The 24,319-nt window shown below is 40.2% G+C and overlaps 1 protein-coding gene across 1 annotated transcript in view; it reads right to left on the bottom strand.

Annotated features, from left to right (window-relative positions):
* Window positions 1–3,232: 3,232 nt before the first annotated feature.
* syt3 (synaptotagmin III) overlaps window positions 3,233–24,319 on the bottom strand; it is a 100,761-nt gene continuing 79,674 nt past the window's right edge. Inside the window, exons 11-13 of the mRNA XM_061905603.1 lie at window positions 21,922–22,051; window positions 10,803–10,896; window positions 3,233–7,133 (exon numbers count right to left, since the gene is read on the bottom strand). Of these exons, the coding sequence (XP_061761587.1) occupies window positions 10,807–10,896; window positions 21,922–22,051 (220 nt within the window). The 3' untranslated portion in view covers window positions 3,233–7,133; window positions 10,803–10,806. The remainder of the gene's footprint in view (window positions 7,134–10,802; window positions 10,897–21,921; window positions 22,052–24,319) is intronic.

Below are 24,319 nucleotides of genomic sequence, written 5' to 3'. Positions count from 1 at the left end.
CTGCTGCATCGCCTCTGGGTTGGTAAAAGTTAATGCTTGATTATAAATTATACTTCACACTTGTATAGTAGGAGGTTGTGGTGGTAAGCCGAGAAGTTGGTCAACTTTGAAATTCAACTTAGACTCGAAGACTTCGCCGAGATGTTCCTTTCCTCCTAGCATTTTTTACCTGAGAAGAACGGATTATGCTAACAAAGGAACTCAAGAGTTGAACGATACAACCGTCCTATCAGTTGGCTTACCATGAATTGATTAACGTAGACCCCGACTTAAACAAGTTGAAAAACTTATTCGGGTGTTACCATTTAGTGGTCAATTGTACGGAATATGTACTGTACTGTGCAATCTACTAATAAAAGTATCAATCAATCCATCAATCAATTCCCAGTGAGGGCGGACATAGTGAGTGATTGTTTTATTGTGCTCCAATTTTGTGAAGCATTCATTCTACATATTGGTTTAGTGTTTCACTTTACAGTGGAACCTCGATTTTGGATTTACACACTTTTAGATCGAGCCAAAATAGGCCTCCGTGTGCCAACCACATCTCTATGAACCAACATTTCATTCATCCCTTCATTTTGTGTGACGCCTGCAGGCAAAAAGCAGGGGGCTTGCTGCCCAGCACACTACTAGTCACTTCAGCGTCTGCGCTTTTTCCGTGTCTTTTTCCGCCGTTTGACGCGTTTTGTCCAACTTGCTAACTCAATATGAGTCCAATATAGACAACAGACCAGTGTGGAAAGATGGAGGGGATTGATGCACATTTAATGGCGCTCACAAGTATAGAAGACTCGACGAAGCAATCTTCATACCACAGCAAGTTATAAGTGTGATGAGACCGGACTTTTTCCGTAAAAGCAGAATTATTTCACAGCGGATGATAAGACACTACCTCTTGGTCAGTGGAGTCTCTTCCAAGAGCACATAGACGGCCCCTCTTCCCCCACATCCCTGTCTCCGATGTTAATGTAAGTGGATTTCACTTTCTTTAAATGTTTATTATTGGAAGAAATATGGTTGTTAGAGTTAAAGATTTTGGGGATTTCTGATTGTTTGTGAAGGCACCAATCAGACTTGTGTGTGTGATTGTGTTGGCAGAGCAGCGCAAATATAGGACAGTACAGCTTTGTCGTCGTTTTTGCCTGTTAATAAAGAGAACGTTGATGTATTACCTCATTTTTGAGTTTGTTTGAATATAAAGTGAAATACATTACTGCATATCAAAGTGTTCAAACCTTCACTAAAACATGGGCTTTTGTCGAGGCTGGAACTCATTCACACAAATGGAGAAATTTCTTTCACCGTACGCATTTTTCCATTTACGAACTTTGTCAAGAACCAATTAAGTTTGTAAATTGAGGTTCCACTGTATATGAAACAGGGTTTTTTCTAAGATTTTACAGGCAAAATAAAATGGTTTCCAAATTGCTTGCACTGTTAGCCGCCTCTTGCCAGCAGTTTTATCCTATTTAGAACGCACAGAAAAGAGAAACACTTATGTCTTCTTGTCTTACGGAAAAATCATGAAAGACAAGAAAAAAATCCCACCAAAGTTCCCCTTTAAGACAAAGACCTAAGACCTACAGGGGTCTTGTTCAATTTCTCGTTGATGAAGAACTGCGTCCCAATACTTTTTGACACAGGCATGTCCCCAGGATGTAAACAAATGCTTTGTCTCCATCTTTAACTCTCTCGGTGGGTCCCCCCCCGGCTGAGACGTGACGGATGGACACACCGGCGAGCTGTCATGTCCCGCGAGACACAAAGTCGATGCCGACTATAAACTCCCAGAGTGACCGCATATCTGAAATATTTGTGTTTGTCTTTTTTTTTTTGCAGAACTTTAAAACCCGTTACGGAACACAAAGGAAACGTTGCAGTCGGCGTAAAGCGTCCACATTCTCCCGCCTGGTGACACACGACAACACGGAACATTCACACAAAAACGCGGCTCCTTGTGAAGACGTCAAGACAGACGGCGGCGGCGGCTCGGAGATAGTGATGTGCCAATACCGCCGATACCAGTTTCCTTATGCTTTAATATCTATCCTCAAATCAAAATACCTGTCTAAATCAGCGTTTTTCAACCATAGCGCCCCCTAGAGAGCCGCCAAAAATATGGTTCTCAGCATTGGGCCATATGGGCCGCAGCGGTACTCAGCTGTGATATACACTTTTCCACCACTTGTGGCAGTAGTGAGAAATGGAGAAGTTTCTTTAGCGCAAAAATTATGACTTAAGTGGTGCAGCGGTAACGCTTCAAAAATACTACCTTTTATATTTTACCAGACACATTAGGTATACCATGTATTCGGGACTATAAGGCGGAAACATTTTCCTATGCTTTGCACCCTGCGGCTGATGAAACGTGGCGACTAATTAGTGGGTTTTTCTTCCCTGACGGCCATAACACAGATAGTTTTTGTTAGACACTTGCAAAGACACTTAAAATGTGTGTTATTGTTTGTGCTACAGAGCCGTTTTTTGGACGAGTTCGCTAACTGCAGGTGCTGTGCTGGGTGACTGCCTACAAGTGTTTCCTGCTGTTTAAAGTTTTGAACTGGAGGTAGAATTTCGTTTTTTTCTTCCAATCCTTACATAGCGTTTCTACTCAAATTGATTCTTCATTCATCAATCCAAGCAACGTGTGTAAGTTTTACAAAATAACTAAAACAATTATTACTTACTATACCATCCCGTGTGTGATGTCTTTAGTAGTGGTTTCATGCATTTTTGTACGTGCTTGTTAGAATAATTATGTATATATTATCATCATAACTCTATGCTTAAGGGCCGTTGATATAAATTATTGTCTATTTTGCTGAAGTGGCCTTTTTATGCAAGCTGGCAATCCAAAAGATTGCTAGTTGTTTTTATAAGTGTTGTGTCCAGATTCGGCCTGCTTATGGCCAGGGCCAAACACCGCCGTGACACAGACAGAGTAGAGACAAGGCCGAACGCCGCCGTGACACGGACAGAGTAGAGACAAGGCCGAACGCCGCCGTGACACAGACAGAGCAGAGACAAGGCCGAACACCGCCGTGACACAGACAGAGCAGAGACAAGGCCGAACACCGCCACAACACAGACAGAGCAGAGACAAGGCCGAACACCGCCGCGACACAGACAGAGCAGAGACAAGGCCGAACACCGCCGTGACACAGACAGAGCAGAGACAAGGCCGAACACTGCCGTGACACAGACAGAGCAGAGACAAGGCGATATGACCTGCGTCACCTACTTTTTATTTATTCTATAATCATATATTGTGTCTAACTGGAGTTGTTGAGATTACCCTCTTCACTCAGCGACAGCTTAAGTGATGTAACAGGGTTTTCCAAATAAATAGAGGAGGCGCGCAGGCTTGACTTTTAGAACATAGTTTGGGTCTGCAACTAGAATACAGCTCGAAATATGCGTCTCCTCATGAGCTAAATTGAACTCTGTCTCTGCATGATTCCTTGCTTCTTGTCTGATTAATAGATGTCATCAGTGTTTGAACCTGACAGTGCTATCGTAATGTTATCAAGCTGGCCTCGTTTGCATGAGCTAATATACTAAGAGGTTTACGAGTGTCTGTGTTAGTATTATTAACTCAAAACGGCATTATTTTTGTAGTGTTTCAATTTCACAAATTCCTCAGCAAATTCACCAAGATGTCGCCGTGGAGTTATTGAGTCTGTTTAGCTGATTGGAGAGCTACTGTAGATTCCGCAGCTAGTGGGTCCATGACGATGACTTCTATTTTGTTTGAACACCCGTTTTACTGCTGTGTTACAGACGCCATTTGGAAACAATTAAGGTGTGTAAATAGACATTTAGAAAATCTTCCTGTGTAAATCACTCATTTCATATCTGCGGCTTATATACAGTAGATCCCTCTTGCTATTCGGACGGCTCCCTCTTTAATTAGTTATAAATAACAGCTTAACACATATTTTTAGTCTTTGGCTTTTAAACCAGCATGAGAGTTTATTTTCTTTTCTTTTATGTATTTATTTTTCTTATAATTAAATGTTTTATATTATTGACTCTTCTAGTGTGTAAAGTACAGGCCAAAAGTTTGGACACACTTTATTCAATGCGTTTTCTTTATTTTCATGACTATTTACATTATAGATTGTCACTGAAGCAATCAAAACTATGAATGAACACATGTATTTACTCTACAAAAAAAGGTGAAATAACTAAAAACATGTTTTATATTCTAGTTTCTTCAAAATAGCCATTCTTTGCTGTATTTTGCACACTCTTGGCATTCTCTCGATGAGCTTCAAAAGCCCTCGCAAAAATGACTAATGATCTATTGCTAACGATGGATTCTGATGCGTCATCTATGTTGCTGCTCCTCGATCTTAGTGCTGCTTTCGATACCGTCGTTCATAATATTTTATTAGAGCGTATCAAAACACATATTGGTATGTCAGACTTAGCCTTGTCTTGGTTTAACTCTTATCTTACTGACAGGGTGCAGTGCGTCTCCCCTAACAGTGTGACCTTGGACTATGTTAAGGTAACGTGTGGAGTTCCCCAGGGTTCGGTCCTTGGCCCTGCACTCTTCAGCATCTACATGCTGCCGCTAGGTGACATCATACGCCAATACGGTGTTAGCTTTCACTGTTATGCTGATGACACCCAACTCTACATGCCCCTAAAGCTGACCAACACGCCAGATTGTAGTCAGCTGGAGGCGTGTCTTAATGAAATTAAACAATGGATGTCTGCTAATTTTTTGCAACTCAACGCCAAAGAAACGGAAATGCTGATTATCGGTCCTGCTAGACACCGACCTCTATTTAATAATACAACTGTAACATTTGACAACCAAATACTTAAACAAGGTGACTCGGTAAAGAATCTGGGTATTATCTTCGACCCAACTCTCTCCTTTGAGCCACACATTAAAAGCGTTACTAAAACGGCCTTCTTTCATCTCCGTAATATCGCTAAAATTCGCTCCATTTTGTCCACTAAGGACGCTGAGATCCTTATCCATGCGTTTGTTACGTCTCGTCTCGATTACTGTAAGGTATTATTTTCGGGTCCGCCCATGTCTAGCATTAAACGATTAAAGTTGGTACAAAATGTGGCTGCTAGACTTTTGACAAGAACAAGAACGTTTGATCACATTACGCCTGTACTGGCTCACCTGCACTGGCTTCCTGTGCACTTAAGATGTGACTTTAAGGTTTTACTACTTACGTATAAAATACTACACGGTCTAGCTCCATCCTATCTTGCCGATTGTATTGTACCATATGTCCCGGCAAGAAATCTGCGTTCAAAAGACTCCGGCTTATTAGTGATTCCTAAAGCCCCAAAAAAGTCTGCGGGCTATAGAGCGTTTTCCGTTCGGGCTCCAGTACTCTGGAATGCCCTCCCGGTAACAGTTCGAGATGCTACCTCAGTAGAAGTATTTAAGTCTCACCTTAAAACTCATTTGTATAATCCAGTCTTTAAATAGACCTCCTTTTTAGACCAGTTGATCTGCCGCTTCTTTTCTTTTTCTCCTCTGTCCCCCCCTCCCTTGTGGAGGGGGTCCGGTCCGATGACCATGGATGAAGTACTGGCTGTCCAGAGTCGGGACCCAGGATGGACCGCTCGTCGGCACCCAGGATGGACCGCTCGCCTGTGTATCGGTTGGGGACATCTCTACGATGCTGAGCCGACTCCGCTTGGGATGGTTTCCTGTGGACGGGACTCTCGCTACTGTCTTGGATCCACTTTGAACTGAACTCTCGCGGCTGTGTTGGAGCCACTATGGATTGAACTTTCACAGTATCATGTTAGACCAGCTCGACATCCATTGCTTTCAGTCCCCTAGAGGGGGGGGTTGCCCACATTTGAGGTCCTCTCCAAGGTTCTCATAGTCATCATTGTCACTGGTGTCCCACTGGGTGTGAGTTTTCCTTGCCCTTATGTGGGTTCTTCCGAGGATGTCGTAGTCGTAGTGGTCTGTACAGTCCTTTGAGACATTTATGATTTAGGGCTATATAAATAAACATTGATTGATTGAAAAGGAATTTATCTGAAAGGGTTTTCACTTCACAGGTGTCATAGCTTTGATGCCTTCAGTGACAATTTACAGTGTAAATAGTCATGAAAATAAAGAAAACGCATTGAAATGAAAAGGTGTGTCCAAACTTTTGGCCTGTACTGTATGTCTCAACTTCGTTGCAGCACTTGGTGAAGCTTTTTTTTTTTTTTAAATGAGCTATATAAATAAAGTGGATTATATTGGAGTGGGGGCGCTCTATGTCGGAAAAATACGGCATTTGCACAAAGTAACAACATCGAATCGATATCGCCGATATCAGCGGTAATGCACATCAGTTCTCCGAGATGGGTGGAAGGTTCAGGCGAGAAAAGTGGGAGAGGGAGTGATGAGCACAGAAACACACAAAGTCACCAAGACACACACATACACACACACACATACACACACAAATACAAAAACACACAACTCACGGATCAAAGCAACACAGACGTGTGCGTCCTGCTTCAGTGGCGTCGTGGAGACATTGTCCTAAAGCATGATAGGGGAAACCAAACATGTTCTTTGGGGATCCTCGGAAGAGTCTCTCATCCCGGATGATACAAAATGGCACAAACATAGGGACGGGCACAGGAAGCGTGAGGAAGACGGACACGTTTCAAAGTAACATGCTCGGGCTGAAGTCAGTCTGTCCGCACTTGACATCAATAAAGACCGCCGCACGCGTCCTTCACTCCGGCGGATTAATAAGCCTGGGGGGACGACGTCCACAGTCCACCTGGACAAGTGGTCCCGCTAAGTACTACGCGGGGGATACAGCACGGCTCTGGCTGTACACCAAAGAAAAATATGCACATCTTCTTCTCTGACGAGAGCGTGAAGCGTCGGTCCCCACTTGGACGATGGCTTTCTTTTGTTCCGTCCTCACGGTTGGACAGTGTCTCACATCACACTCCTCCTACCAAATACTACACGTCAACTACGCACGTACAGCAAAGTGAGTGTGTTTGTAGCAGCTACGGCTTGAAATGTGACGTGACGAGGGTGTTGTTTTGTCTGTGAGTCTCTCTTTGATGGAAAGATTTATTCACAGATGAGAGGAGAAAAAGGAAAAGTCCACAGGTGGAGACTCGACCTGAGGAAGAAGAGAAAATAAGGAGGAGTCAGTGTGCTGACGGTACAGGTAAGGGGTTTGATGCGTTTGCGATAAGCAGGGGTGTCCAACGTGTGGCCAGTCGCGCATTCTAAAACATACTTGCCAACTTTGAGACCTCAGATTTCGGGACGTGGGGGATGGAGGCGTGGTTGGGGGCGTGGTTGAAGCGGGGGGCGTGGTTAAAAGGGGTGGCGTATAATTCACCAACTCGAGTATTTCATATATATTTCATATACATATATAAATATATATATATGTATGAAATACTAGACTTTCAGTGTTTTCTAGCTATATATGTTTATTTTATTATATATACAAATTAAATAAATAGTTGATTTTCCGACGGCACCTATCAAATACACAGTAATAAAAACACAGTTGTGCTACTAACTGTACTGTGGTTGCTGGTTACTAAAAAACAACAACAACCCTTACCTTTCACTATTTCAGTTGCCTTTGTTCTGCCATTTGTGTACTGCCAAGTACACAAATCCGGGAACATCCTTCACGGATTTGTTGTAGACATCCGCAAATGAGAACGGGATGTTGCTTCCAGGTATCAGCATATCCATCTTTGTCTCAGCATAAGATACACCATTGATTGATACTTTTATTAGTAGATTGCACAGTACAGTACATATTCCGTACAATTGACCACTAAATGGTAACACCCGAATAAGTTTTTCAACTTGTTTAAGTCGGGGTCCACGTTAATCAATTCATGGTACCATCGGGTCTCCATTTTGCGAGGTGGCCCATAATACTGGGTTGTGAACGATGCTGCGCTGCGGACGCTTTGTGCTTCGCTGACCGTTCATGGCTGAATATCCGTTCGGCCGCCGTGTTCAATGGAGAAGTCTGTTCTACAAAATTTACAGGCAACATACCCCTTCCCCTTCGAACTTTCCTGGATAAACTGAAATTGTTGTTTCCAATCGTTCTGGAACTTGCAAGCGTATTTCTTCATTTTGCTTGTCGACGGTGTAATATATTGGGTTGGAGTCAATAACCAGGCGACGTGATGAAGTTACGTCTCTTTACTGTGGGCTTCAGGAAGGACTTTCTAATGCATGTTCCTTGACTGCACTTAAATGTAGAATATATTTACATTGTATTCTATGCACAGTAGATGGCAGTATTGTCTTCAACATTGAGTCAGGTCTGTCTGCATGGAGCTGGAGGGGGCGTGGCCTCAAGCTCCACTTGAATTTCGGGAGATTTTCGGGAGAAAATTTGTCCCGGGAGGTTTTCGGGAGAGGCGCTGAATTTCGGGAGTCTCACGGAAAATCTGGGAGGGTTGGCAAGTATGTTCTAATAATACTATAAAAAATAAAAACATAAAAATGGAATAAAAGAGCAAACAGGTGAAATGCAACATGAAAAAGGCTGTTTTTATCTTTAAAACTGTCATTGTTCAAAAAATAATAATGAATCAAAATCAGTGTTGTTGTGAATTATTGACCTCCAATTACTTCACATCAAATATTCCACTTTGAGATGTTTTTGAGCAGAAAATATTGCATATTTTGTGTGTTTGCCATACAAAATATAATTTTTTTTTGTAAAAAAAAAGGACATAAAAACACAAAAACAAATAATAAAAATGTATATCTGACGGATATATCTGAAGTAGATCTAGAGACTTAAGTGTTGAAAGTAATAATAAAAAGAAATAGTGTGACTTTTTTTTAACACTTTTATGAGTGGGACCCTTTTGGATCACACAGAATTTTAGCGGGATTTTTTTTCTTTAAAAGTTTCAGTGCTCCAAAAAAAAGTAATTAAAATCAATGGTGGTAAAAAAAATATTGATCTATTTAAGGCTCCAATTACCTCATATCAAATATTCCACTTTGAAATATTTTTGGGAGAAAATACAGAATTTTTTGTGTTTGCCGTATGAAAAAGAAAGTTTTATCTATAAAGAAGGGCATAGAAACATAAAAACATAAATAATATAATAAAAACGTATATATCTGAGGGATATATCTGAAGTAAATCTAGAGACTTAAGTGTTGAAAGTAATAAAAAAAATATAGTGTGACTTATTTTTAACACTTTTATGAGTGGGACCCTTTTGGATCACAGAATTTTAGCGGGATTTTTTTTCTTTAAAAGTTTCAGTGCTCAAAACAAAAAAGAATTAAAATCAATGGTGGTAAAATATATTGACCTATTTAAGGCTCCAATTCCCTCATATCAAATATTCCACTTTGAAATATTTTTGGGAGAAAATACAGAATTTGTTGTGTTTGCCGTATAAAAAAGAAAGTTTTATTTGTAAAAAAGGGCATAAAAACATAAATAATATAATAAAAACGTACTGTATATCTGACAGATATATCTGAAGTAGATCTAGAGACTTAAGTGTTGAAAGTAATAAAAAAATAAAATTGTGTGACTTATTTTTAACACTTTTATCAGTTGGACCATTTTGGATCCCCCAGAAATTTTAGTGGGAATTTTTTCTTTACAAGTTTGAATGCTCAAAAAAAAAAAAAAAAAAAAATTAAAATCAATTGTGTTAAAAATTATTGACCTATTTAAGGCTCCAATTACATCATATCAAATATTCCACTTTAAAATATTTTGGGGAGAAAATATTGCATATTTTGTGTTTGCCATATAAAAAAGAAAGTTTTTCTTTAACAAAACGAGCGTAGAAAATAAAAAAAAAAACATGAAAAAATAATAAAAACTTATACTGATCTGGAGCACTGATTCTTACACTGTGGTACTTGTACTACTAGTGGTACGTGGGCTCCATTTAGTGGTCGGTTTTATTTTCCTATATTCAAACACAGTGTTACCGTTCAAACTGTGTGTAATGTTTTAGTGGCTAAAAATATTCAATATACTTGTTAAATAAAACCTTGTGTTTAATAAATACATAGATAGGCCTATTTTGCAGATGTATTTTAATGTTGGTCATTATGGTGTTACTTGGAGAGCCAAGTTTTTTTTTCTGAGGTGGTACTTAGTGAAAACAGTGTTAGAACCATTCACTGTTGAAAGAAAAAAAATCTAAATAAAAAGTAACTTATTTTTAACACCTTATGAATATGGTATCCCAATAATTTTAGTTTTTTTTTTTTTCAAAGTTTCATTATCAAAAAATAATAATGGATTAAAACAATGTTGTTATGAATTATTGACCTATTTAAGGTTCCAACGACTTCACATCAATTCCACTTTAAAATGTTTTTGGCGAAAATATTGTATACTTTGTGTTTTTGTCATAAAAAACAGACATTTTTTTTTAACTTTGTATTGATCTGAAGTTAATCCAGGGATGCATCTTTGTAGAAAATAGACGGTTGGACGACTGAGACCTATAAGGGGAAGATTAAAGGTAAAAAAATAAAAATCTATATATTGTATTGGTTTTGAAAATTAAAAATATCAAAATGGTCCTCGCAAGATTAGATTTTTCAGTGAGCACCCCTCAGTGGAAACAGACTGGACACCCCTGGCGTAAGGCGTAACGTTGGAGATGATACTCATGCGTCTGCACACTCGCTGTTAAAAAAAAATCATCAGCAGCGCCTTGTGTTGCCACACAGACTTTTGTGCTGGGGACACAGAACACAGAAGATCTGGGACAGGACGCCGGCGGATAAAAAGAGAGAAAAAAGTTAGAAAACTCACAGCTTTAATCGGAGTGAGGACTGTCCACCACGATATGCGGCTTGGCGGAAGGGGACGCTTCGCTCTTTGACACAAACGTACCGATTGCTTTTTCCTGCGGAGAGAAAACAGTCATTTCGCTTTAAAAGCTTTCTTGAGGTCATGACAGTATAGTCTTCTCAGAGGGTCTCCTGTATTTCTTTTACAGGCATTTACTAGGACATTGGACCCCTGTGGATAATTATTTGATACAGGACTGTTTGTATCGCACATGATATCACACTCACGTAAACACGCTGCAGGACTGCTTGTATCACACATTATACCACACACACTCAAGTAAACATGCTGCAAGACTGCTTGTATCGCACATGATACCACACTCACCTAAACACGCTGCAGGACGGCTTGTATCGCATATGATATCATACACAAGTAAACATGCTGCAGGACTGCTTGTATCGCACATGACATCACACACAAGTAATCACGCTGTAGGATTGCTTGTATCGCACATTATACCACACACACACAAGTAAACAGGTTTGCAGGAATGCTTGTATCACACATGATATGTAACACAAGTAAACACGCTGCAGGACTGCTTGTATCGCACATGATATCATACACAAGTTAACACGCTGCAGGACTGCTTGTATCGCACATGACATCACGCACAAGTAATCATGCTGCAGGACTGCTTGTATCGCACATTATACCACACACACACAAGTAAACAGGCTTGCAGGAATGCTTGTATCACACATGATATATAACACAAACATGCTGCAAGACTGCTTGAATCGCCTATGATATCACACACAAGTTAACATGTTGCAGGACTACATAAACATGGTGCAGGAATGCTTGTATCACACATGATATGACACACAAGAAAACACGATGCAGGACTGCTTGTATCGCATATGATATGACACACAAGAAAACACGATGCAGGACTGCTTGTATCGCATATGATATGACACACAAGTTAACAGGCTGCAGGACTGCTTGTATCGCACATGACATCACACAGATTGATTGTACAGATATGGTGTTGTTTCTGCTGGGCAAGTATGCCTGACGCGCCTCCTACAGCGCCTTGGGTCAGCTGCAGGGTCATCAGCCGGGGACCACCGCTCATTGGAGTTTCGCTCTCTTTAACCCCGGAACGCCTCCTGGTGGCGAAGCGGTGGCAGGGACGTCTCCCTGCCACCCCCTGCAGCTGACCCATCTTACTGCCTCGACCCCCAGTACTTATCCTTCCTCCTCAGCCACAACCAGAAACTTCCCTTTTCTGCTTCCTCAGCAAGGGCCTTTGTTTCCCTTTGGAGTTTAGCCCCAGTCAATCCCACACCTCGGAGCAGCCTTATGGTTGATGTACCGACGAAGCCCCGACAGCCTACTTCCCCAGGGTAGATGGTAGTGGACCAGCCTGCCTCTCTGCACTCAGCAGCCAGCTCTGCATACTTGGCTGCTTTGCGCTCGTAAGCTGCCTGGATTCCCTCCTCCCAGGGGATGGTAAGCTCTACCAGCATGGCAGACTTGGTAACAGCAGACCACAGCACAATGTCTGGGCGGAGTGAAGTGGTGGTGATCTCACGGGGGAATTGGAGCTGTTTGCCAATGTCAGCCCTCATACTCCAGTCCCTTGCCAGAGAGAGGACACTGCGGGGGCCTCTTCGGCTGGTGTCTCCTTTGCCTTCTCCTGGCCTCACAAACATGACAGGACGTTGCTTGGCTATGGGTTGGCTGTTGGCCTCTCGTCTACTGCTCTCCAGGATTTCTGCCAGTTTTATCAGGACTTGATCATGCCGCCATCTGAAGCGACCCTGTGTCCGCGCGATCTTGCAACCTGATAGCAAGTGCTGCAGGCTGGCGTTGGGAGCACCACACAGGGGACGGCTCTCCTCCTGGCCGTACCACTGGTGGAGGTTTCTGGGGCATGGCAAGGTGTCATAAGTTGCCCTGAGTAGGAAGCTGAGTCTGGCTTGGGGCATCTTCCATAGGTCGGCCGAGCTGATGGGTCTGCTGATGGTACCTTCCCAAGTGGTCCATCTTCCTTGTCGACCTTGAGACACGGCCTTGATGGTATATTGCTCCTGGTTCGCCCTTGAGACCTCCTCCACAACCATGGCTCTGCGTTCCCTCTTTGTGGCCTCGGACCACAGGCATGGAGAATCTCCCCAGCCAAGCCCCGCTCTTCCTACTTGCACCCTGCCAACGATCTCCTGGTGTTGGAGCCTGCCAATGGCCTTGGCAACCTCTGGCCCTGCTTGCCACTTCCGGCCTGTTCGGATTGGTACATGTGCATTTCTCACTATAGGATCTGAGGATTCTTTCAGCTCGAGAACCAATCTGGCCTTCTCCTGCTTGTAGCCCAGGGCGATGGACTGAATCGGCAGATGCAGTAAAGTTGCCCCAAATAAGCCAGTGTCGGAGAAGCAACGCGGTAGGCCCAGCCACTTCCGGATGTAGGAGTTGGCTAATCTGTCCAACCCGTTGGCTGTTGAGGATGCTCGCTAGGCTTTCTGAGAGTTGTTTCTTTGCTGCCTTGCCTGCATGCTTGTCCGACAGGTCCGCATTGTACTGGCTCCCCAGGCTTTGGATGGAGTGGTTGACCAGTAGAGGGATTTGCTCACCTCCTGCAACAAAGATGGTTTTGTCGTTCCTGGTGCCTTTGCGCAATGAGAGGCTTCGTGACTTGGAGGGTTTTATCTTCATCCGTGCCCATGTCACTAGCTCATCCAGCCTCTTCAGACACCTTCTCATGCATGGGGCTGTTTGCAGTACCACAGTGACATCGTCCATGTAGCTTCGGAGTGGTGGAAGCCTCTGCCCTGTCTGCAGCCTCATCCCACCTACAGTCTGACGGGCTCCGCGGAGGATGATTTCAAAAGCTGCGACAAAGAGAACTGGGGAAATGGAACACCCCATGGCTATGCCTACTTCCAGACGCTGCCATCCTGTTGTAAAATCTTGGAGGCTAAAGCACATCTGGAAGTCCCTGAAGTAGCTGGTTACCAGGTTGATGATGGAAACAGGGACGTGGAAGAATTCCAATGCAAACTGGATGAGTTTGTGAGGGACGGAACCATAAGCGTTGGCAAGGTCAAGCCACACCACATGGAGGTCGTTCTTCTCCTGCTTGGCCCTCTGGATCTGTGCCCAAATCATAGAAGAATGCTCCACGCATCCTGGAAAACCTGGTACTCCTGCTTTCTGGCAGCTGGTGTCAATAAAGCCATTCGCTGTGAGATAAGATGTTAGTCTCTTGGCCATGACTGCAAACAAGATCTTTCCCTCGACATTCAACAGAGCAATGCTCCTGAATTGATTGATGTTATGGGACTCCTGTTCCTTCGGAATAAACACCGCCACAGCTCTCCGCCACTCCGACGGTATGAGTAGTTTCTTCCATGCTGTGCTCATTAGCTTCCACAAGCATTTCAGCACTTGGGGGCAGTTCTTGTATAGCTTGTAGGGGATTCCGTTAGACCCAGGAGCTGATGCTGACCTCGCTTTCTTGACCACTGCTCTTACCTCGCTCAGTCGAGGAGGGCAGCTGTCAAACTGCGTGGTTGGAGGTGGAAGAGGAGGGACATATCCTGGTGAACCTAAAGGATCGTTCCTCTTTGAGTCACTGCATTGGCCCCTAATGTACTGCTCAAGCTCCTCCTTGGTGGCTTCCATTTTCCCGTTTCTTTTCTCCTCCAGAAGCTGGCGGGCGTGCTTGAAAGGATTCCTCATGAAGCTAGCCCTTTATTTCTCCTTTCTTTTCTTGCGTCTGCGAATACGCTCTGCTCTTCGCATGCTGCCCAGCTTCTGTCTCACCTCGTCCCATGACACCTTCAGGCCTTCTTTCTCCTCTGCAGTTGCTTTCCTCCATCTCCTGCGGAGCTGGCGCCGATCTTGCACCAGAGCGTCAATCTCAGCCTCCCTCCTGCCCTTTCTTGGGTGGAGATTGCTCTGCATCTTGGTGAGGCTACCGAATCTAGCTTTGCACTCCTCGTACAGGATGTTCCCAAGAAGGTTTAGTTTCTTGTCCACTTTACCACGCAGTAGACTGAGGTCTGAGTCCAGTTTCTGCCATGCCTTCACATCACTTGCCCCAGGCCACTTGATGGTGCCCTTTCTTCCTGGTTCCCTCTTTTCTGTTTGCTGGGTGACTGGGGGGCTGGCGGGTCTACCTTCAGCATGCTCACATGCCAGGGGGGTACTGCTCCGCTCGGGGGGTTCTTCCTCTACCGTCCGCATATCAACAATGTTTGGACCCTCGGCTCTGTGGTTCTATCCCCAGCTGGGGGTCCTGCTTGTCTTATCTGCCGGAGCAGTGCAAGGATGTTGCATGCCTTTCTTTTCGCTCTCCTTTTTCTTCCTCCCCTGATGAATCCGTAAGCCCCTGTATGTGGTCACTTTCCCCCACCCACACCTGCACAATCGGAAGGTCTTCATCTCGTTGTCGATGTCCGTTCCAGTCGTTACCGAGTAGTCAGTCCTGTTAGGCCCATCTTCCACCCCGCCTCTCGGAAGGCCTTCGGGTTGTTTTTCCTTATTCGTTTTCGTAGCTAAAGGTTGGGTGTCTCCTGGCTAGGAGACTAGTGGGTTGGGTAACTAGCTGCCCACTCCCGGTACAGACTTTCCTGCTGTCATCCAGACTTTCCTGGAAGTCTTCCAGTCTTTCCTAACTGTCAACTGTCCTTTCACAGTAGTCACTGGTTACCCCTTTTCGGCGCCCCTGCTTGCAAGAATGCTTGTATCACACATGATAAATAACATGAGTAAACACGCTGCAGGACTGATTGTATTGCACATGACATCACACACAAGTAATCACGCTGCAGGACTGCTTGTATCGCACATTATACCACACACACACACACACACACACAAGTAAACAGGCTTGCAGGAATGCTTGTATCACACATGATGTATAACACAAGTAAACACGCTGCAGGACTGCTTGTATCGCACATGACATCACACACAAGTAAACAGGCTTGCAGGCAGGGGCGCCGCTAGAGATTTTGGGCCCCATGAAAAGAATCTTTACAGGGCCCCCAACACATAATTTCATATAATTTCATCATCATTAGGGGCCTCTCTGGGCCTCCCTCCATCATGGGCCCCTAGAATCCGTCTCCTTTACCCCCCCTTTTCGGCGCCCCTGCTTGCAAGAATGCTTGTATCACACATGATATATAACACGAGTAAACACGCTGCAGGACTGATTGTATCGCACATGACATCACACACAAGTAAACAGGCTGCAGGACTTCTTGTATCGCACATGATATCACATTTTACAAGCAAGCACAATACAATCAAATACTTATTTTTTTGCTGATTTTGGACAGATAGTTGATATAAATATCAGATCGGGACACTCCTAAATAAAATACTCTATTAATCTCGAATTGGCTAAATCTAAATTTTTCTCCTCTTGGCCTAACGTTTTATAGTTTTTATGTTATTAATGTTTTATTATTCATAATAAGCGCAATACCATAAAACTACAATAGACAAAAAAGTTTTGCAGCACAAAAGAATGGGAAGATTTTGACAAGGTTGGGGGGACTGGTGATGGAATAACGACACATTGATTACACAAAAATTATAATAGTTGGACGACAAAAAAATGTGCAGCACAAATCACCACAAACATAGCACAAACAAATGTGACACGTTAATAACATAAAAAGTATAAACAATAATAATAGTAATAGTAAGACAAAAAATGTTTGCAGCAAAAAAGCAGTAAAAACTAAAAGAACAAGTTTAGAGAGATTTGACACGGTGGAGGATGCTTATGAATAATAAAACATTTATAAAAAAAAGTATAAAATGTCAACAAAATTATAATAGACAAAAATACATTTGCAGCACAAATGTAGCACAAACTAATGGGACACATTTGGGGAGATTTCTGACAAAAGGGGTGGGGCTAGTAATGAAAAATAAAACAATAACACAAAAACTATAACATGTGAACATACAATTATAATGGACAAAAAAAATGTGCAGCACCAATGAATGGGGAAATTTTGACAAGGTTGGAGGCGCTGGTTATAGATAATAACACATTGATAACATAAAACGTATAATAGTTAGACAAAACAAATGTCCAGCACAAACCACCACAAGCATAGCACAACAAATGTGACACGTTCATAACATAAAAAGTAAAACATTATAATAATGGTTTGCAGCTCAAACCAGCACAAATGTAGCACAAACTATTAGAATAAGTTTGGGGAGATTTGACAAATAATAGACAAAAAATATTTGCAGCACAAACTAATGGGACACATTTGGGTATATTTTTGACAAAAAGGGGTGGGGCTAGTAATGAATAATAAAACAATAACACAAAAAGTATAACATATGAACATAAAATTATAATAGACAAAAAAACCATAATAGACAAAAAAGTTTTGCAGCACCAATGAATGGGGAGATTTTGACAAAGTTGGGGGCTCTGGTTATGGATAATAACACATTGATACCATAAAACTTGTAATAGACAAAACAAATGTGCAGCACAAACGACCACAAACGTAGCACAAAAAATGTGACATGTTAATAACATAAAAGTATAAAACGATAATAGTTTGCAGCTCAAACCACCACAAATGTAGCACAAACTATCAGAACAAGTTTGGGGAGATTTGACAAATAATACACAAAACATGTTTGCAGCACAAACTAATGGGACACATTTGGGAAGATTTTTGACAAAATGGGTAAGGGCTAGTAATTAATATAAAACACTAACACAAAAAGTATAACATATGAACATAAAATTATAATAGACAAAAAAGTTTTGCAGCACCAATGAATGGGGAGATTTTGACAAGGTTGGGGGCGCTGGTTAAGGATAATAACACATTGATAACATAAAACTTATAATAGACAACACAAATGTGCAGCACAAACCACCACAAACGTAGCACAAAAAATGTGACATGTTAATAACATAAAAAGTATCAAACGATAATAGTCTGCAGCTCAAACCAGCACAAACTATTAGAACAAGTTTGGGGAGATTTGACAAATAATTGACGAAAAATGTTTGCAGCACAACTGTAGCACAAACTAATGGGACACATTTGGGGAGATTTTTGACAAAATGGGTTGGGGCTACTAATGAATAATAAAACAATAAAACAAAAAGTATAACATATGAACATAAAATTATAATAGACAGAAAACTATAATAGACAAAAAATATTTGCAGCACCAATGAATGGGGAAATTTTGACAAGGTTGGAAGCGCATGTTATGGATAATAACACATTGATAACAAAAAACTTATAATAGTTAGACAAAACAAATGTGCAGCACAAACCACCACAAACGTAGCACAAACAAATGTGACACGTTAATAACATAAAAAGTATAAACATTAATAATGGTATTAGTAAGACAAAAAATGTTTGCAGCAAAAATGCAGTAAAAACTAAAAGAACAAGTTTACAGAGATTTGACACGGTGGAGGATGCTTATGAATAATAAAACATTTATTAAAAAAAAGTATAAAATGTTAAGAAAATTATAATAGACAAAAATAAATTTGCAGCACAAATGTAGCACAAACTAATGGGACACATTTGGGGAGATTTATACAAAAGGGTGTGGGGCTAGTAATGAATAATAATACAATAACAGAAAAACTATAAGATATGAACATACAATTATAATAGACAAAAAACCTATAATAGACAAAAAAATTTGCAGCACCAATGAATGGGGAGATTTTGACAAGGTTGGCGGTGTTGGTTATGGATAATAACACATTGATATCATAAAACTTATAATAGACAAAACAAATGTGCAGCACAAACGACCACAAACGTAGCACAAAAAAATGTGACATGTTAATAACATAAAAAGTATAAAACGATAATAGTTTGCAGCTCAAACCAGCATAAATGTAGCACAAACTATTAGAACAAGTTTGGTGAGATTTGACAAATAATAGACGAAAAATGTTTGCAGCACAACTGTAGCACAAACCAATGGGACCCATTTGGGGAGATTTTTGACAAAATGGGTAAGGGCTAGTAATGAATAACAAAACAATAACACAAAAAGTATAACATATAAACATAAAATTATAACAGACGAAAAAATATAATAGACAAAAAAGTTTTACAGCACCAATGAATGGGGAGATCTTGACAAGGTTGGGGCCGCTGGCTATAGATAATAACACATTGATAACATAAAACTTGTAATTGACAAAACAAATGTGCAGCACAAACGACCAAAAACGTAGCACAAAAAAATGTGACATGTTAATAACATAAAAAGTATAAAACGATAATAATTTGCTGCTCAAACCAGCATAAATGTAGCACAAACTATTAGAACAATTTTTGTGAGATTTGACAAATAATAGACGAAAAATGTTTGCAGCACAACTGTAGCACAAACTAATGGGACCCATTTGGGGAGATTTTTGACAAAATGGGTAAGGGCTAGTAATGAATAATAAAACAATAACACAAAAAGTATAACATATAAACATAAAATTATAACAGACGAAAAAAATACAATAGACAAAAAAGTTTTACAGCACCAATGAATGGGGAGATCTTGACAAGGTTGGGGCCGCTGGTTATAGATAATAACACATTGATAACATAAAACTTGTAATAGACAAAACAAATGTGCAGAACAAACGACCAAACACGTAGCACAAAAAAATGTGACATGTTAATAACATAAAAAGTATAAAACGATAATAGTTTGCAGCTCAAACCAGCACAAACTATTAGAACAAGTTTGGGGAGATTTGACAAATAATAGACGAAAAATGTTTGCAGCACAACTGTAGCACAAACTAATGGGACCCATTTGGGGAGATTTTTGACAAAATGGGTTGGGGCTAGTAATGAATAATAAAACAATAACACAAAAAGTATAACATATCAACATAAAATTATAACAGACAAAAAAACTATAATAGACAAAAAAGTTTTGCAGCACAAATGAATGGGGAGATTTTGACAAGCTTTGGGGCGCTGGTTATGGATAATAACACATTGATAACATAATATTTATAATAGTTAGACAAAACAAATGTCCAGCACAAACCACCACAAACGTATCACAAAAAATGTGACATGTTAATAACATAAAAAGAATAAAACTTATAATAATAGTTTGCAGCTCAAACCAGCATAATTGTAGCACAAACTATCAGAAAAAGTTTGGGGAGATTTGACAAATAATAGACCAAAAATGTTTGCCGCACAAATGTAGCACAAATTATTGGGACATGTTTAGGGAGATATTGACAAAGTGGGGGGGTGGTTAGTTATGAGTCAAAAACACTAATAACAGAAAATAAATAGACAAAATAAAATTGCAGCACAAACCATCACATAACACAAACAAATGGGACAAGTTTGAGGTGATTTTGACAAAGTGGAGGGACTGGTAATGAAAATTGAGGCTTTAATTACATGTTAATAACATTAAAACTATAAAACATTAATAACATAAAAACTACAATCATTAGACAAAAAATGTTTGCTGCCCAAACCAGAACAAACATTTGGGACAAGTTTGGGGGGATTTTGACAGGGGGGGCGTGAATGACGTCACGAGTCAGAAAATGTATTTCAGAGTAACGTAAAGGCCAACTGAAATGAGATTTTCCTATTCAAACGGGGATAGCAGGTCCATTCTATGTGTCATACTTGATCATTTCGCAATATTGCCATATTTTTGCGGAATGGATTTTGCAGTGAACATCAACGATAAAGTTCGCAACTTTTGGTCGCTAACAGAAAAGCCCTGCCTTTACCGGAAGTCGCAGACAATGACGTCACCCGTTGATGGCTCCTCACATATTCACATTGTTTTTAATGGGAGCCTCCAACAAAAAGAGCTATTTGGACCGAGAAAACGACAATTTCCCCATTAATTTGAGCGAGGATGAAAGATTTGTGTTTGAGGATGTTGCTAGCGACGGACTAGAAAAAAAAAAAAAAAACGCGATTGTATTGGGACGAATTCAGATGTTTTTAGACACACTTACTAGGATAATTCTGGGAAATCCCTTATCTTTCTATTGTGTTGCTAGTGTTTTAGTGAGTTGAACAGTACATGATAGTCTGAGGTGTTTGTCCACCGGTGTGTTGACGCCAGTGTCTCAGGGAATTCGACGGCAGCTTTATGGACGGCGCAAGCTCAGCTGATCTCCGGTAAGAAGCGACTTTTTACCACAATTTTCTCACCGAAACCTGCTGGTTGACATTCGGTCGGGATCCATGTTCTCTTGACCGCGCTCTGATCCATAGTAAAGTTTCACCTCCAGGAATTTTAAATAAGGAATCCCCGTGTGTTTGTGTGGCTAAAAGCTAAAGCTTCCCAACTCCATCTTTCTACTTTGACTTCTCCAATATTAATTGAACAAATTGCAAAAGATTCAGCAACACAGATCTCCAAAATACTGTGTAATTATGCGGTTAAAGCAGACGACTTTTAGCTGTGTGTGTGTGTAGCGCTCATAGTTCCTGGAAATTTGAAATCGCAATTTAGTAAACTAAAAAGGCCGTATTGGCATGTGTTGCAATGTTAATATTTCATCATTGATATATAAACTTTCAGACTGCGTGGTGGGTAGTAGAGGGTTACAGTAGGCCTTTAAAAACCATAACGACACAAATAACATGTTTACAGCACAAAAATAGCACGGACAAATGTGCTTATTTGAATATTTGCATTGAGCGGTCCAACTTCACACCGGTCGAGTGAGTCCACGACTATTTGAGGAAACACGGCAATCGGTCAAGCAGACAAAATGTTAATGCAAAGAGGCTAAAAGGGAGCACGGCACCACCTACAGGAGCGGAGGTGGACATACTTTGGCGAATGATTCATGATCATGTACTGACCAGTGTGACCCACTCACAGGATGTTTAATGCCAGCATCGCAGCTACTGTATTCATGAGAACACAATGTATTTCCTGCAATGCCAGTACTTGACAATAACCCAAACCTCCACCTTGACCCTTCTGCCAGCGCACAACTCGGAACATCCTGCAACGTTCTCCACCTCTGCTATGTTGCTGCTCATAAATTATCATGCATAAAACATCAATTGGGATGTCAAGGTGTACACGTTACCTCGACCAGCTGATGCCAGTGCTCTATTGGCTTGCGTGGATTAGCCAACATAGCGGTCCAGTGGTCCCTCCCTGGACCGTCAGCATCGCTGCCCACGCGGCACATGCCTATCACCTCGTTATGACCGATGCTGAACAGATGAGGGCAGAGAGAGTGTGGAAAAACAGCCAGTGAAAGAGTCATCTATCAACGTTAAACATGAGGGACAAACTTTTGATCAGGGGTGTCCAAAGTACGGGCCGCAACTGATTTTTTAACGGCCTGCTGCACATTCTAAAAATACAATCAAAAAAAGAAACAAAACAAAAAAACAGTTAAAAATGGAATAAAAGACCAAACAGGTGAAATGTAGCAGGAACATGTGGCCTCTAATAACAAAAAGCTGTCATGCAGGCTGTTTTTTATATTTTTTTCTAAAACTGTTGCTAAAAAAATGCATCACAATTACTTTTGTTTAGAATTATTTACCTATTAAAGGCTAAAATTACTTTACATCAGATATTCCACTTTGGAGGGAAATTAACGCATATTTTGTGTTTTCCATATAAAAAAAATGTTTTCTTTGAAAAAAAGGCATAAAACAAACAAAACAAAAAAACTTAAAAAAAAAAAATACTTATAATAAATATGATCAATAGTATCTAGAGAATTAAGTATTAAAAATAACACTTTTATGGGTGGGGCCCAATTGGATCCCCAATAATTTTAGTGGGATTTATAAAAACAAAACTGTAGTGCTCAAAAAATAGCAGTGAGTTAAAATCAAAGTTGTTATGAATTATGGACCTATTTAAGGCTCCAATTACTTCACAACAAATATTCCATTTAGAATTTTTTTGGGGGGGGGGTTAGGGGGTGAATAATACATATTAGGGGTTTTTGCGGAAAAAACAGGAGTTAATTTGACAAACGACTGAAAAACAACTTTTAGTGAAGGGATAAATCTGAAGTTTGTCGAGAGGCTGAAGTGTAGAAAGTAAAAAAAAAAACAAGGGAGGATTTTTTTTAACGTTATTGAATTCATTATATGTGTGGGATTATAAAAAATAAATCAAAATCAATGTTGTTGTGAATTATTGACTTGTTGGAGACTTTTAATTACTTCACATGAAATATACCACTTAGAACTTTCAGGGGGGAAAAATATTGCATATTTTGTGTTTTTGCCATAAAAACTGAATTTTCTTTGACAAAAAGGGTATAACACTTAAAAAAAAATGTTTTATTATTTATCGACATATAGACCGAGAGTTGATCTAGAGATTTAAGCGTTAAATAATAATAAAATATATACACATATATACAGTATACATAGACACATATACTGTAAAAGTACAGGCCAAAAGTTTGGACACACCTTCTCATTCAATGGGTTCTTTATTTTCATGACTATTTACATTGTAGACTATGAATGAACACATGTGGAGTTATGTATTTACTGTAACAAAAAAAGTTGAAATAAATGAAAATATGTTTTATATTCTAGTTTCTTCAAAATGGCCACCCTTAGCTCTAATTATTTTTCACACGCTCTTGGCATTCTCTCGAGGAGCTTCAAGAGGTAGTCACCTGAAATGGTTTTCATTTCACAGGTGTGCTTGAAGCTCATTGAAAGAATGCCAAGAGTGTGCAAAGCAGTAATATATGTATATATATATATATATATATATATATATATATATATATATATATATATATATATATATATATATATACATACATACAGTATATACTGTATATATATATATATAAATATATACATACAGTATATATATATATACATAAATATATACATACAGTATATATATATATATACAGTATATATACATATATACACATGTATATATATACATATATACATATGCATATATACATATGCATATATATATACATATATATTTTATCTATATATATATATTGTATCTATACATATACATATATATATATATATACTGTACATGTATATATATACACATACATACACACAGTTATATATGTATATATATTTTTTAGGGGAGTGGCCCCCAGTGGAAATATTTTGGACACCCCTGTTTTAAATCTTTAAATGCCAACACACACAAACACACACATTTACAAACGTTGTCAAAAGTATCAATACTTTGATACCAATTCAATACCCATGCATTTACATATATACCTGATATTTTTTTCAGTATCGTCAGTACCAAGTAATTACTGTACAATGCTTTCTGTTCGACAAGCCATGTCAATTCTTGGCCCGTGATCACTGAGTCTGCGTCGAAAAAGAACGAATGCCGTCTTGAAAACATAATCCAGTGTTTCCATGTATTTATTTGTGGATTCGGCGCTTCCGCTTGGTAACTGTAGGTGTGACGTAACTCCACATCACAACACACCTCATACGTGTCTGTTTTGC

This window comes from Nerophis ophidion, linkage group LG07, assembly GCF_033978795.1.
Source record: "Nerophis ophidion isolate RoL-2023_Sa linkage group LG07, RoL_Noph_v1.0, whole genome shotgun sequence".
NCBI classification, from domain to species: domain Eukaryota; kingdom Metazoa; phylum Chordata; class Actinopteri; order Syngnathiformes; family Syngnathidae; genus Nerophis; species Nerophis ophidion.
Note: the sequence above shows the minus strand (reverse complement) of the source record. Positions and strands in the feature narration are given on the sequence as shown.